The sequence below is a fragment of the Ictalurus punctatus genome, chromosome 9 (assembly GCF_001660625.3).
Source record: "Ictalurus punctatus breed USDA103 chromosome 9, Coco_2.0, whole genome shotgun sequence".
NCBI lineage: Eukaryota > Metazoa > Chordata > Actinopteri > Siluriformes > Ictaluridae > Ictalurus > Ictalurus punctatus.
In genome coordinates, this window is record NC_030424.2 from 18,272,201 (window position 1) to 18,284,437 (window position 12,237).

At 40.5% G+C, this 12,237-nt stretch overlaps 2 protein-coding genes across 3 annotated transcripts; both read left to right on the forward strand.

Moving 5' to 3' along the window:
* The first annotated feature begins 751 nt into the window (after positions 1–751).
* Positions 752–5,397, forward strand: tbpl2 (TATA box binding protein like 2). Of its 2 annotated transcripts, XR_001813500.3 has the most exons (8): positions 752–1,173; positions 1,276–1,643; positions 3,318–3,405; positions 3,625–3,716; positions 3,904–4,071; positions 4,154–4,248; positions 4,561–4,690; positions 5,026–5,397. XR_001813500.3 is itself a non-coding variant. In XM_017475613.3 (7 exons), exons 1-7 carry the CDS (start codon positions 1,126–1,128, stop codon positions 4,635–4,637), a joined length of 936 nt encoding a protein of 311 aa, XP_017331102.2. In that variant the 5' UTR covers positions 752–1,125; the 3' UTR covers positions 4,638–4,909. The 2 variants fall into 2 exon arrangements, 1 of the variants encoding a protein (XP_017331102.2); XM_017475613.3 differs by lacking the exon at positions 5,026–5,397 and having other exon boundaries at positions 4,561–4,909.
* A 1,286-nt stretch (positions 5,398–6,683) lies between these two features.
* atg14 (autophagy related 14) lies at positions 6,684–12,226 on the forward strand. Its single transcript, XM_017476393.3, has 10 exons — positions 6,684–7,197; positions 7,865–7,927; positions 8,046–8,088; positions 8,183–8,264; positions 8,363–8,600; positions 8,864–9,096; positions 9,561–9,678; positions 9,888–9,978; positions 10,078–10,163; positions 11,192–12,226. Exons 1-10 carry the CDS (start codon positions 6,911–6,913, stop codon positions 11,490–11,492), a joined length of 1,542 nt encoding a protein of 513 aa, XP_017331882.1. The 5' UTR covers positions 6,684–6,910; the 3' UTR covers positions 11,493–12,226.
* Positions 12,227–12,237: the final 11 nt, after the last annotated feature.

The window sequence follows — 12,237 nt, forward strand, 5'->3', positions numbered from 1 at the left end:
TGGGAGTCCAGTGACTCGTACATATTAATTGCTCCGCGCCGCGCGTTTCTCCGGAGTTGCTCAGTTTGGACCAGCCTTTGAGTTGTTTGGCTTCCCATAATTTACGCACTAGCCACTAATGAGATCGAGTGTATTATAACTCGCGCATGCGCAATCACACCAGCTTTGTTGCAAAAGCGGGAAGATCATTGAAATTCCACCGACAACGAGATTATATATATAACTATTAACAGACACTGAGAACGCTTACAATCGAAACTCCCTCCATAAATGTTAAATAAATGTCTCCTAACAAAACGCTTAATCGCATCAACGTTTATACGTCTTAACTTTGTTAAACAGCACGTTTTTAAATCCCTTTAACTTTACTCTTTTAGATTATTTTCAGCATCAGCTGTACAAGTCCCTGTGTATGAGCTGTTACTATAGAAACAATAAAGTATTAGAATGAGCGCATTAATATTACAGCCGGAACTACTTGTGAATAATGCACACCTTCAAACCCAGAAGTGTGACCTCTTAGTTTATCCCACCTACACTAGAAAAACGGATCAACTCCTGCATTATGAATCAGCTAACCAATCGTACTTACTGTCAGTCTGCCGATCAAATAGCGTTACTATTGGACAGGATATGAAGCGTTGGCCAATCGTATTCCGGGATGTGGGACTTTCCGGAATACGCGTGGGAAAATAAATAAGGTTGATATTAGCTGACTACTTCCGCTCTTGCGCCCAAGGCACATGTTTCTGTTGCTAATAAATATAAGGTCTCCCTCCTCTGGATGGAGACTACAGTGTGTGGAATATCACGTTTCTTTTCTTTTCTTTTTTTCACTCCTGATATTTAATTAAAAGTGACCGTTAAGTAGCTAGGTGAAATTATTTGTTTAAATAAAGAAAACAGTGCTGATGTTGAAGTTATTTCACGTTTTTTTCACGCTACACCTCCTGACAGGAATTTTACACTTGATCACAATTAGTGAGCCTGAGCAACTGATGTTCATTCGGAACGGAAAACAATCCAGCTTTGTGTTAGATAGTTTTGCACTACAGAACGCCACTATTCGTTTTATTTGATTCTATTTTTGTTTAATTCACAAATCCTTAATGGATCTCAAGAGACATGGATGAAGAGGCGTCACTTGAGAGTTACTTTGACCAGTCAATTGCTGTATGTTGAGATCTTGGACTCACAAATATAGTGTGGTGCTTGAGATGATTTTCATCTTCTTCATGCCATAATTGCTTTTAACTGTATGCTGACTTCCACCAGGGTTCCTCTGAGTACATATTTGGAGGGGATTTGGGTTTGCAGGGCCCACCGCAGCTTCAGGATCCCTCTTTCCTGTCCTCCTCTATCTCCAACCAACAGAAAGAAGTCTCTGAGGACCTGGACCTGAGCTTTCTGCCTGATGAGCTTAGTGCTCAGGATGAAGGGGGAGAGAATGCAGGAGTGGACTCTGCAGAGGACAGTGGTGTTTATCTGGACTGTACAACTGCAACGTCGACTGAAGCAGACACTGATGTCAATAAGAGTCAGCCTGCAGCCTCCCCCTTCTGCAACCTCCCTATGACCCCCATGACACCCATGACCCCTGTCGCCCCTGTGACTGAACGTTCAGGAATCATCCCACAACTACAGTAAGATATTTTACTTTTATTAAATAATTAAGAGTTTGTGATAGGAATGGACACACCTGAGTTAGACAGATTATTGACATCTTGATTGATTGTTATCTTCAATAGATAACAAAGTTTATTATTTGTTTAATAATATTAAGCAAATGACAAAAATCCAATTGCAAATACTTCACTGATGGTCAGTAGTTATGTCTATGGATTTATCTTGGCTCAATGAGCAGTGACCAAGAGAAAACAAGTACATTTAAGACAGTAATCTTGATGTTAAGATTACAGATATTAGGAGGGGAAATAGTTAAGCATTTACAGTTTATAGTATGTAAAAAGTACAGTTTTTGAGGCAGCTATTAAAAGCTACAGTGCATAGGACGTGTTAATAATAGGGGGGAAAACAATTACTTTATATTATGATGTTCCTGAGCTTCTGTGGCTCACCCTGAAAGTCTTGTAATAGTAATTCACAGTCAGGTGTGTTGGGTCAGAATTGGAGAGAGTTTTGTGCACACACATTATATGCCAGCTTGCATACATCAAATGTCATCACACAGAAACTTTAGTAGTCTGCACAATAAGTGAATTGTTTTTTATATCCAGCCATCCAGCCATTTTCTATACCGCTTATCCTACAGGGTCATGGGGAACCTGGAGATTATCCCAGGGAGCATTGGGCACAGGGCAGGGTACACCCTGGACGGGTGTGAATGTTTGTGATTGTGCCCTGCCAATCCATTACAGGGCACAATCACATAAACATTTACATACCCATTCATACACTACAGACACTTTAGACATGCCAATCAGTCTACCATGCATGCCTTTGGACTGGGGGAGGAAATCGGAGTACCCGGAGGAAACCCCTGCAGCATGGGGAGAACATGCTAACTCTGCACACACAGGGGAGTGGCGGGAATCAAACCCCCAGCCCTGGAGGTGTGAGGTGAATGTGCTAAGCATTAAGCCACCGTTTGCCCCATGTTTTTATTTTTATTTTTTTTAACACTTCTATAATACCATTAACATGACAGGTTATTTAGATCCTAAGAATCATGAATACCTCCCAAACCGCATACTATCATACTCAACAGCATATCAGTACACCTTTGGTATCCTTAGTATTTAGGCATCCTACTTAATGCACACTATATGGTCTGAGTTATCTCTGAATGTGTAGTGACCAGCAGCCATGAGATTAATCTGTGCATCGAAGCACAGTCCATGTTACAAATTGTTCTTCCACGATTAGCTTATAATAGCTTTTTTCACCAAAGATTGTCAAATTTGAAGATCTTACATTCAGCAGCTTTAAATATGAAAGAATGTTGTATATTTGGCATGTAAAGAAGCACAGATATGATCACAGGAGCTCTGAGGTTTACTTGTGGTGAGTTAGGGTAAACAGGAGAATACAGGGTGTGCTTAGCACTGGTTCTGGAGAGCATTTTTCTAGCTCTGGCTTTCTGAATTTCTATACCCTGTATTTTTCCATTGCTGAGATGTTTGACATGCCCTTCTAGCTTTGTGGGATATGAACATGTGATAACAGTAGGTTGTTGTGTGCAATTTGATCTATTTTTACCATTTGCTTATTGGGTTACTGTATTGGATTAGATGCTTTTCGAGTGAGCCAACTGCATTTTCATGTACACATATTAACCTGCGTTTGGTTGTGTACAGGAATATAGTGTCCACAGTAAACCTGGCTTGTCCTCTAGACCTGAAAGCCATCGCCCTTCAAGCTCGAAATGCTGAGTACAATCCAAAGGTAGGTCTAATTTGAATGTGTGACACTGGGCTGCATAGCATTAGATTTCTTTTCTATTGTATTCTGCTTTCAACTCCCTGCTGAATCTGAGATCAAGGAGGGGAAAATAAACGAATTTAATATGCATGAATATTTACAATAGCAGAATGTAATTACTATCAACACATTGAAAATACTGCCTTTAGTACTGCAAGCTCTTCTAATAATTCTCTTCCCTAGCGTTTTGCTGCTGTAATTATGCGGATCCGTGAACCCAGGACCACTGCCCTCATCTTCAGCTCAGGAAAAATGGTCTGCACTGGTGCAAAGAGGTTAGGAAAATTCATCTCAAGAATCAAGTACATCAAATGTAGTAATTGGTGGTGTGTGTCATGGCCCATTGTGGTTGGTTGTTTAAGGGCAGCCTGGCATTGAATAGAGTGATTTGTAGTCATGTTAATATCACATTCTCTCACTTTAACATCTCATTTGAATAAGATTTTATTTATTTCCTGCCAGTGAGGAGCAGTCTCGCCTTGCTGCAAGGAAGTATGCCCGGGTGGTACAGAAGCTTGGCTTCCCAGCCAAATTTCTTGACTTCAAAATCCAGAACATGGTTGGCAGTTGTGATGTGTGTTTCCCCATACGGTTGGAGGGCCTGGTTCTGACTCACCAACAGTTCAGCAGGTTTGACCAAATAACTGGTCCTGTTTTAAAGTAATATAAAAACTCACTTCTGTATAGTAACTCAGAGTTGTTATCCCTCAAGCTATGAACCCGAGTTGTTTCCTGGTTTGATCTACCGTATGGTGAAGCCACGGATTGTCCTCCTGATTTTTGTGTCTGGAAAAGTTGTTCTTACAGGTATGATGTGGTCATCTGTTGATAACCAATTTTAGCTTTAATCGTCGTATTTATCATTCGAAACTGGTTCATACTTCAGGTTTCAAGTGCCAAAATTATTTCAATAGGCATATCTTACTTTTTATGTAATGCACAGTTCCCAAAAAAAATTATTATTGCAATGCAATAACACTGAATTAAAAATGTATATGGAAACGTCTGTTAACGTTTGTAATATTTCTAAGAAATTGCAAAAACCAACCATGTCCTGTACATTATGTTTTGATTTTTGCATTACAATAATTTTTTTTTTTTCTCCATTTGTAAATCTAGGTGCTAAAGATCGCTCCGAAATATATGAAGCTTTTGAGAATATCTACCCAATTCTGAAAGGATTCCGGAAACAGTAAAAAAGAAACTGCACTTCTACTTTTTATTGAGTTCAGATACGCCAGTATATGAGGTGATTGTCTCTGTTTAGATATGTACTTTTATTGAAAGTGATTCGTTAAGCTTACTTGAATCAAACCTTTGTTATGGGACATTTTGTATTTTGTTTGCAAATACTGAGCATGTTGTTTGTATGTGTTTCTGTAATTGTGCTTACTATTTGAGTGGTTAGAGAGGTAAATGTTTTGTTAACACATTTTGCTACATAGTAAACTGAAATATAAAAGTCTGATTTTCTGACAACTGGTTCTGATTTTCATACTAGAAAAATGACACAATCCACCATGCTGTATCAGAGCCTATGTGCATGTCGTGTTTGCATTTCTCATGTTGCATTGTTTTTCACAGCTTGTTCTCCAGGCTCACCAACGCCCAATTCTCCAGACAGAATGTTCCTCTAGCCATGTCTCTCGATGTAGCGTGATAAAACAGTTCTATTTCAGTATTGTAGCCTGCGCCCTGTTCTTTGTACATCACTTAACAAAGCCGAGATAAAACGATTTGTGCCAGATTTACTAATCGGGATCAAGTGGTCTAGTTTAGTTATTCAAACGCAGCCAAGAACTTGATGCTAGGTCTACACTATATGAACCCTTATGTGGTTCTTCCCCAAACTGTTGCCACAAAGCTGGAAGCACATAATTGTGTAGGAAGTCTTTTCTTTGCTGTAGCCTTACAAGTGAAAATCCCTTCAGTGGAACTAAAGGGCCCAAACCTGTTCCAGCATGACAATGCTGGAGTGAGGTCCATGAAGACATGGTTTGCCAAGGTTGGAGTAGAAGATCTTCAAAGTGGCCTGCACAAAGCCTTGACCTCAACCACACTGAATACTTTTGGGGTGAACTGGAATGCCGACTGCACCCCAGGTCTCCTCGCCCAACATCAGTGCCTGACCTCAGTAATGTGCTTTAATGGGCAAATCCCCACAGCCATGCTCCAAAGACTAGTGGAAAGACTTCCCAGAAAAGTGGAGATGCATATAACAGCAAAGGGGGTCTAAATCTGGAATATTCTGTTCAAAAAGCACATATGGGTGTGATGGTCGTGTGTCCACAAACTTTTGGTCATTCAGTGTATTATTATAGAACTTGATTCTATAGTGTAGCCAGGTTGAGTTGTCTGGCATAACTGCATACTCCTTCTTTGCCTGGAAAGGCAGATACAGTCCCCTCCAAAAGTATTGGAACAGCAAGGCCAATCCTATTGTTTTTGCTATACTCTGAAGACATTTGGGTTAGAGTTTAAAACATGAATATGAGATGATAGATCAGAATTTCAGCTTTAATTTCCTGATTTTACATCCATATGTTTTAAACAACTTAGAACATGGCACCTTTGGTAGCAGACAACCCAAGTTGCCATGTTACAATATGTAAATATCAGGAAATTAAAGCTGAAATTCTTTGTTGCCTCATATTTGTCTTTGGAGCTCAAACTCAAATGTCTTTTATTGTATAACAAAAAGAAAACAACTGGCCTCGCTGTTCCAATACTTTCAGAGGGGGCTGTATATTGATCACACTGAGTAGGGGTCTCCTGTTAAAGGGGAACGCCCATTTGATCTTATTTGCTCTATTTTATGTGCTAATATAAAGACAGGTAGGAGGGCGCAGTGCATGGCATTGATTATGTAAACATTCGGCTAGCATAAAATTGTATTTTTAATCCTCCTTGGGGAAGACAAAAGCGATTTCTATTCCCCGTTTTCCCCTGTTTGGGTTTTCGGAACATGATCGACCTCCTCTCTCTCTCCGAGACCACAACAAACTCATCTTTAAACGCACGCCCCTGACAACACTGTCATCTGAGCGCGAACATGTAGATTTTTTCCTTCCCAGTAACACGTGCACACGCTGTCTGCCGATTTTGGTGTACATTTTATAGATAATAGTTAAATGCAAGAACCGTAATGGACTTATTTGTATTTTTGTGGGGGAGGAGCCGCAGACCCCCGTTTGTTTTGGAGAGGTGGGCGACACAAACTCACGCGCAGGATAGGTGGCTCATGGCCTGCACACACGTGACATGTACATAAACAAAGTGAGTCACGTGGTAGGGCTACAGGCGAGGCACAGTGGAGCAGCACCTCTTCAGTGAGATGTTTTGTTGTGGTGTTGGGGCAGATGTTAATTTACAGATTCAGCGTTTGTAGCTGAGAATGTTGTCGGACGCGACGTAAATTGTGCTGTCATATCGCGGGAGTACGGCATTACAGCGGGAAAGCGCCGGCGCTATGGAGTGTCCCCCGGAAAGCGAAGTACGGGTGGTGGGGCCCTGTGAGTCGGGCAATGAGGGGGTGAGAGCACAGGCCCGAGCAACCAGCCGACAGTATCAGCCTTGTCCAGGGGCCGTGACAGTGTCCCAGGCGGCTGTAATGGTGGAGTCGGTGGACGACGCGGAGGGGCTGTATGTGGCTGTGGAGAGATGTCCCCTGTGTAACACGGCGAGGCGCAGGCTAACCTGTGCCCGGTGTATCAGAGCTGGAGACTTTGTGTGCTTCGATGGTAAAAGTCCCGAACGGTATGTTCTGGTAATAGCGTTGTGTTCCTTCACACATTAAACAACTAGACAACACTATAGTCTTGGTGACTATTTCACAAGAACCCCAGCCGGTAGATTACCCCGCTGTGGAGCGTTAATGGTAGCGAGCTCTTTATGTCAACAATGTGATTTGCTAGCTCATGCTAACGACGCTAAACGACGAAGACGTTTATAGCTAGACTATTCGTTAGTTTCTCATGTTTATGGTAATACAGTTAATACGTGTCTGAAGTGTAAAAATAATGTTTACAGTCCTGTCAGTCTGCATTAAGCTAACTAAGTGTCTCGCTTCTCCATGAGGTTAGCCAAGGAGCAACTAGCTAACTAGGTTAGCTGAGTCATAAAGTTAGCTATCTATTTCATATTGAACATCCTGCTGTCCTAAATGTTTAAACCTAATTGCTGTCCTAAATGTACGCACATGCCTAACTTCTTCGTTTTATCCGTTGTGTATTACTTTAACTGAATGCATAATAACTATAATATTAGATCTGGGTCATTGGTGATTTGTTTAATCATACCTGAATTAAGACAGACTTTGTTCCTACGGTTAAAAAAAATCAAAAGAAAGAGTTTTGTGTTTGTTACAGTTTATTAATGGAGAATAGTGTAAAACCTTATCAAATTAAAACGTGTGTGCCTGTAGATATACAGAGAAGCTGGAAAGGCTTCAGCAAACGAAGAAGGAAAAGGAGATTCTTCAGCAAGGGTAATTTTACGAGTTATGAGCCTGCCTGTTATGTATTATACATTACATGTGGTAGTTACGGTATCTGATGCATGCTAGATCCGTTATTGTTTGTAATTTCTACTTTTTATACATTCAGGGTAATCAAAACCATGGACAAGAAGGTTCAGACAGACCAGCTTGTAAGTGTCTTCAGAAGACGATTTTGAACACAGATAATGTTGAATTATTTTGACTCTGGCTGATAGCCAGTTGTGATTATTTTGTTCATGGCAGAAATGGAAGATTATGTCATGTAAGATGAAGATTGAGCAACTAAAAGAGGCAATCTGCAGTGGGAATGAAGAAGTGAAGAGTGGTGGGTGTTTTAGAAAATGATCAGTGTCATCATTGCCAACCAGCTTTCATTTTGTGTTGATCTGATCACTTCCTTTTGCACTGTCTCTTTTTCTTAAGGCAAAGATCTTTTACTTCGCTCTCAGGAAGAAGGTCAGAGACTGCAGCGCCGGGCAGGTCGCCACCAAGAGAAGAGGGATAAGATAGAGCGTCATAACCGTCGCCTGAGTGAGCTGTTGGAGAAGAGGAATAAAGAGCTGCAGAGCAGACTGGAGGCTCTGGCCGAGGTGCGGCGTGGTCACATCCTGGAACTTACCACCTACATCTTCCCCACACAGGAGGAGAAGCAGGGCAGCAGGTTTGAGTAATGAACTTAATCTGATGCCCAAGGCTTTTTCTGTTTTATATTTTTCGATATTGCCAGATTATAAAAGTTAAACTCACTGGTACAAAGCACCACCTTAGGCTGTTTGCCTAGCACAAGTGGAATGTGATACTTCTCCACCCGAAATATTCATGCCTAAAGTGGGTCAGTATATTTTCAGTGAACTGGGATAAGCAAGCTTTAACGTATCAAATGAATGCTTAAGAGACTTTTTAACTGGAGTTTCTGCTCTCCAGAGACCCTGCTGAAACTGCTGTAGCAGAGTATGACTTTGCCCTCACATCCAGCACTGTGAGTGAGTTAGCTGAGGCCCGACGAACAACATACATGTCTGGACGTTGGATCTGGGACGATCAGAATGGAGAGACAAGCATCAGCATCACTGGGCCCCATGTTACGCTACCCAGTAATGGAGACTGCTCAGCATACTATAACTGGGTTGAGGAGAAAAGCACTAATCCTGGCCCAGGTAGAGTTTCCTCTCACTGCTCTCTTCACACTTTCAGATAGGTCACACTCGGCAGTTTTTGTTGTAAATTAGATTGCTTAGCCATGTTATGTTTGCAAAGGTTATCAGGTGTCTTGATATTGCTGTGTATGGTTTTAGACTGGAAAAATTTCTTTCGAAGTCAAAGAAGATATTTTACTCCATTGGCAGTTGCTTTTATCCAAAGCAACCTACAGTTGAGAGAGGACACAGTGCAAGCAGTTGAGGTGTAAAGGGCCAGCAGTGGTATTCTGGTTATCCTTAGATTTGAGCTGCAAGAATTTGATCTCTAGCTCAGAGTTTTAACCGCTGATCCATCTTTGCCTGAAATTAGTTGAACTAGATTATGTAGGCCATAATGTATGTAATACACTGTTCAGCATTTATTCATGTACATTTGTGATGTTAGTGGCTGAATTTTTTATTTTTTATTACTTTTTATGTAGAGCTGGATCACATCACTCCAGCGCACACCATTAGTGCCGCCCTCTGCTATGCTACTCAACTTGTTAACATTCTTTCTCATATTTTGGATGTCAATCTTCCCAAAAAGCTATGTAACAGGTAACGTACCATGTCCAGAGTTCTGCTCTATCACCATCTCAGAAGTTTGAATGGTTGAAATACAGATTATGTTGTCTTATTTATGAGAAGTCATGTTTTTCTCCCTTAAGAACATTTTCTTTGAGAAAGTAGCTGATGAATTTCCCATAGATCCCATATTGCATTTCCTCTTGCATTTATCACTTGCCTTTGTGTTGTCGTCTTTGCAGTGAGTTCTGTGGTGATAATTTGAGTCGCTACAGATTTACTCGTGCTGTTAACAAACTCAACACCAACATCCTACATCTCTGCTTCTCCCAGGTGACGCATTCATAAACTTATTCTCTGAAAATGCATACTTTCACTAAGACAAATACTCGTGATATAATATCCATTTTCTACATCAATTTGTCCTCACAGCATGTAGACAGTGAGCTACTCCATCCTCACCACACACTGAGAAATATCATGTTTCTGGTCTCCCCTGAGAACAAGAACCTTGGCAGGTAAGAGTGAATAATAAAAATAAAAAAAATTCTTATTTTTACTAGGTAACATATTAAAATACTTACATAATGAGTGGCTGTTTTATTGGGTTCACCTAATTAATTACCTACATTCTCTTTGATCAAACCCCACAAACTCTGCACACACGCACTACCGTGTCTCATTGCTGTCTTGAGAATGGTCCACCACCCACGTAATATCCAGTCAGCGGCGGTCCACTGTCGGTCCCTTTACACTGTCGGATGTTGTATGACTGGGATTGTCAAATGATGGCACAGTTCTTGGTTTTGTTTTCTGGTCCTTACCCATCCACCAAATCATTTTTTACCCATATTAAAATGCTTTAAAATATTTTTAAAAAGGCAAAGTACTGAATACTCTCCTGCTGTGACCGTATTAAATTAGAGCAGAACAAAACCTTTCAGAAGCCAAAAACACTGCTATTGATACTGATTACACAACACATGGTTATTAAATGCATGAGGAAAAAAACATCAAAAAGTCATGATAATACTCTAATATAGATGTGCATCTCTATCAGCACTGTGGTCTTAAATTAGATCCATCACAGGCCTAAGTTTAATGTAAACCTTGTCGAGCAGTGGTGGCTTTATAATAGTAATACATTTTACTTGAGTAAATATGTAAAGACGTATATTTTTACCTTCTGTTTGTTTGTACCCTTTTGAAACACATTATAATTTTGACCATTGTAATTTAACAGCAGTTAAAGTGTGTGTGTGTGTGTGTGTGTGTGTGTGTGTGTGATGCAAAAGAGTGGGTGATTTGATGAGTGACCAGAACTTAGAAGGGGTAAGAACGAGGGTGTGTCTATGTTAAAGTGGGAAGTATACAAAACTGAATCTACATTGTAGTGTTCATTTTATGAAGTACCATTAAGTTTAGCTACAAGGTAGTAGTTGCATAGTCTTTCAATACAGTAGATGAGTGTAGCTTTGTTTTTAAAGATTTTTTAATTGCTAAATGCACTGCTATACGTGCATGTTGTTCCCTGCTCGTTGCACAGGACTGGACCATTTGAAGTAAGTGCAGATTTGGAGGACTCTATGGAATTTTTGGAGCCTGAGGCATCAGGTGCTGCAGAGGAGAGTGGAGATGATGCTGTAACAGATGAAGAGACAGACTTGGGCACAGACTGGGAAACTGTCCCTAGTCCCCGATTCTGTGACATCCCCTCTCAGCCCATGGATCTGTCTCAGAGCACAGCCATGCAGGTCTCACAACCAGCAGGAAATGCAGGAGGCATGATCTCCTCTGCTGCTGCCTCGGTCACCTCCTGGTTCCGTGCCTACACTGGCCAGCGCTGAGGCTAAGCTGGGATGTTAAGACTGCTGTAGCTATGCAAACAAACTATTTGTCTCTCCCTCTATTGTCATATCTTATTAGAAAAAGTGATTGGGACTTTGTCACTTGATCGCATGTCAAGAACAAATGTGTGTGATTTAAAAGAGAGGGAGGGAAAGAATGCTATTTCTAACCTTTTAAAAGTAGGAATGAGATCTGGTGAACTGTTTTGTTTAAAAGAAAATGCCTGAACTTTTGAATTTCATGCACATTGTAGGATCCCCACTATTATCCAGTCAGTAATGTTTCCTTTTTCCTTCCTTTAAAATTTGGTATATAGAGGAAGAATACCAAAATAATCCTTTATGCAGAATGTCATTTTTGAATTCAGAGCATGATGCACTATGTTTCACTTTATGATAGAAACATTTTGTTTACTGAATAGGAGCATAAACATGCTGGATAAGCTGACAATTACACCCATCTCTAATATTTTATTAATAATGAATTATTTCTGCTTTATTGTTTGATGTGGAATGCTCTTAGAACTGGTATAGTTGGGGTAACTATTTAACAGTACAAAACAGTGTACGGTGTAATGTCACTCACCACTGGCATCCTAGATAGTGAGTTCAGGCTTTGGTTTGCTTAAAAACGAAAGTGTATCTTTTCACCAGTTATTTAAAATCGCTGTTTGTATCTTGCAACTGCGTAAGGTGTTTCAGTTTATGATTAAACAAGTGGAGATTTTTAATTATATTGGTCATT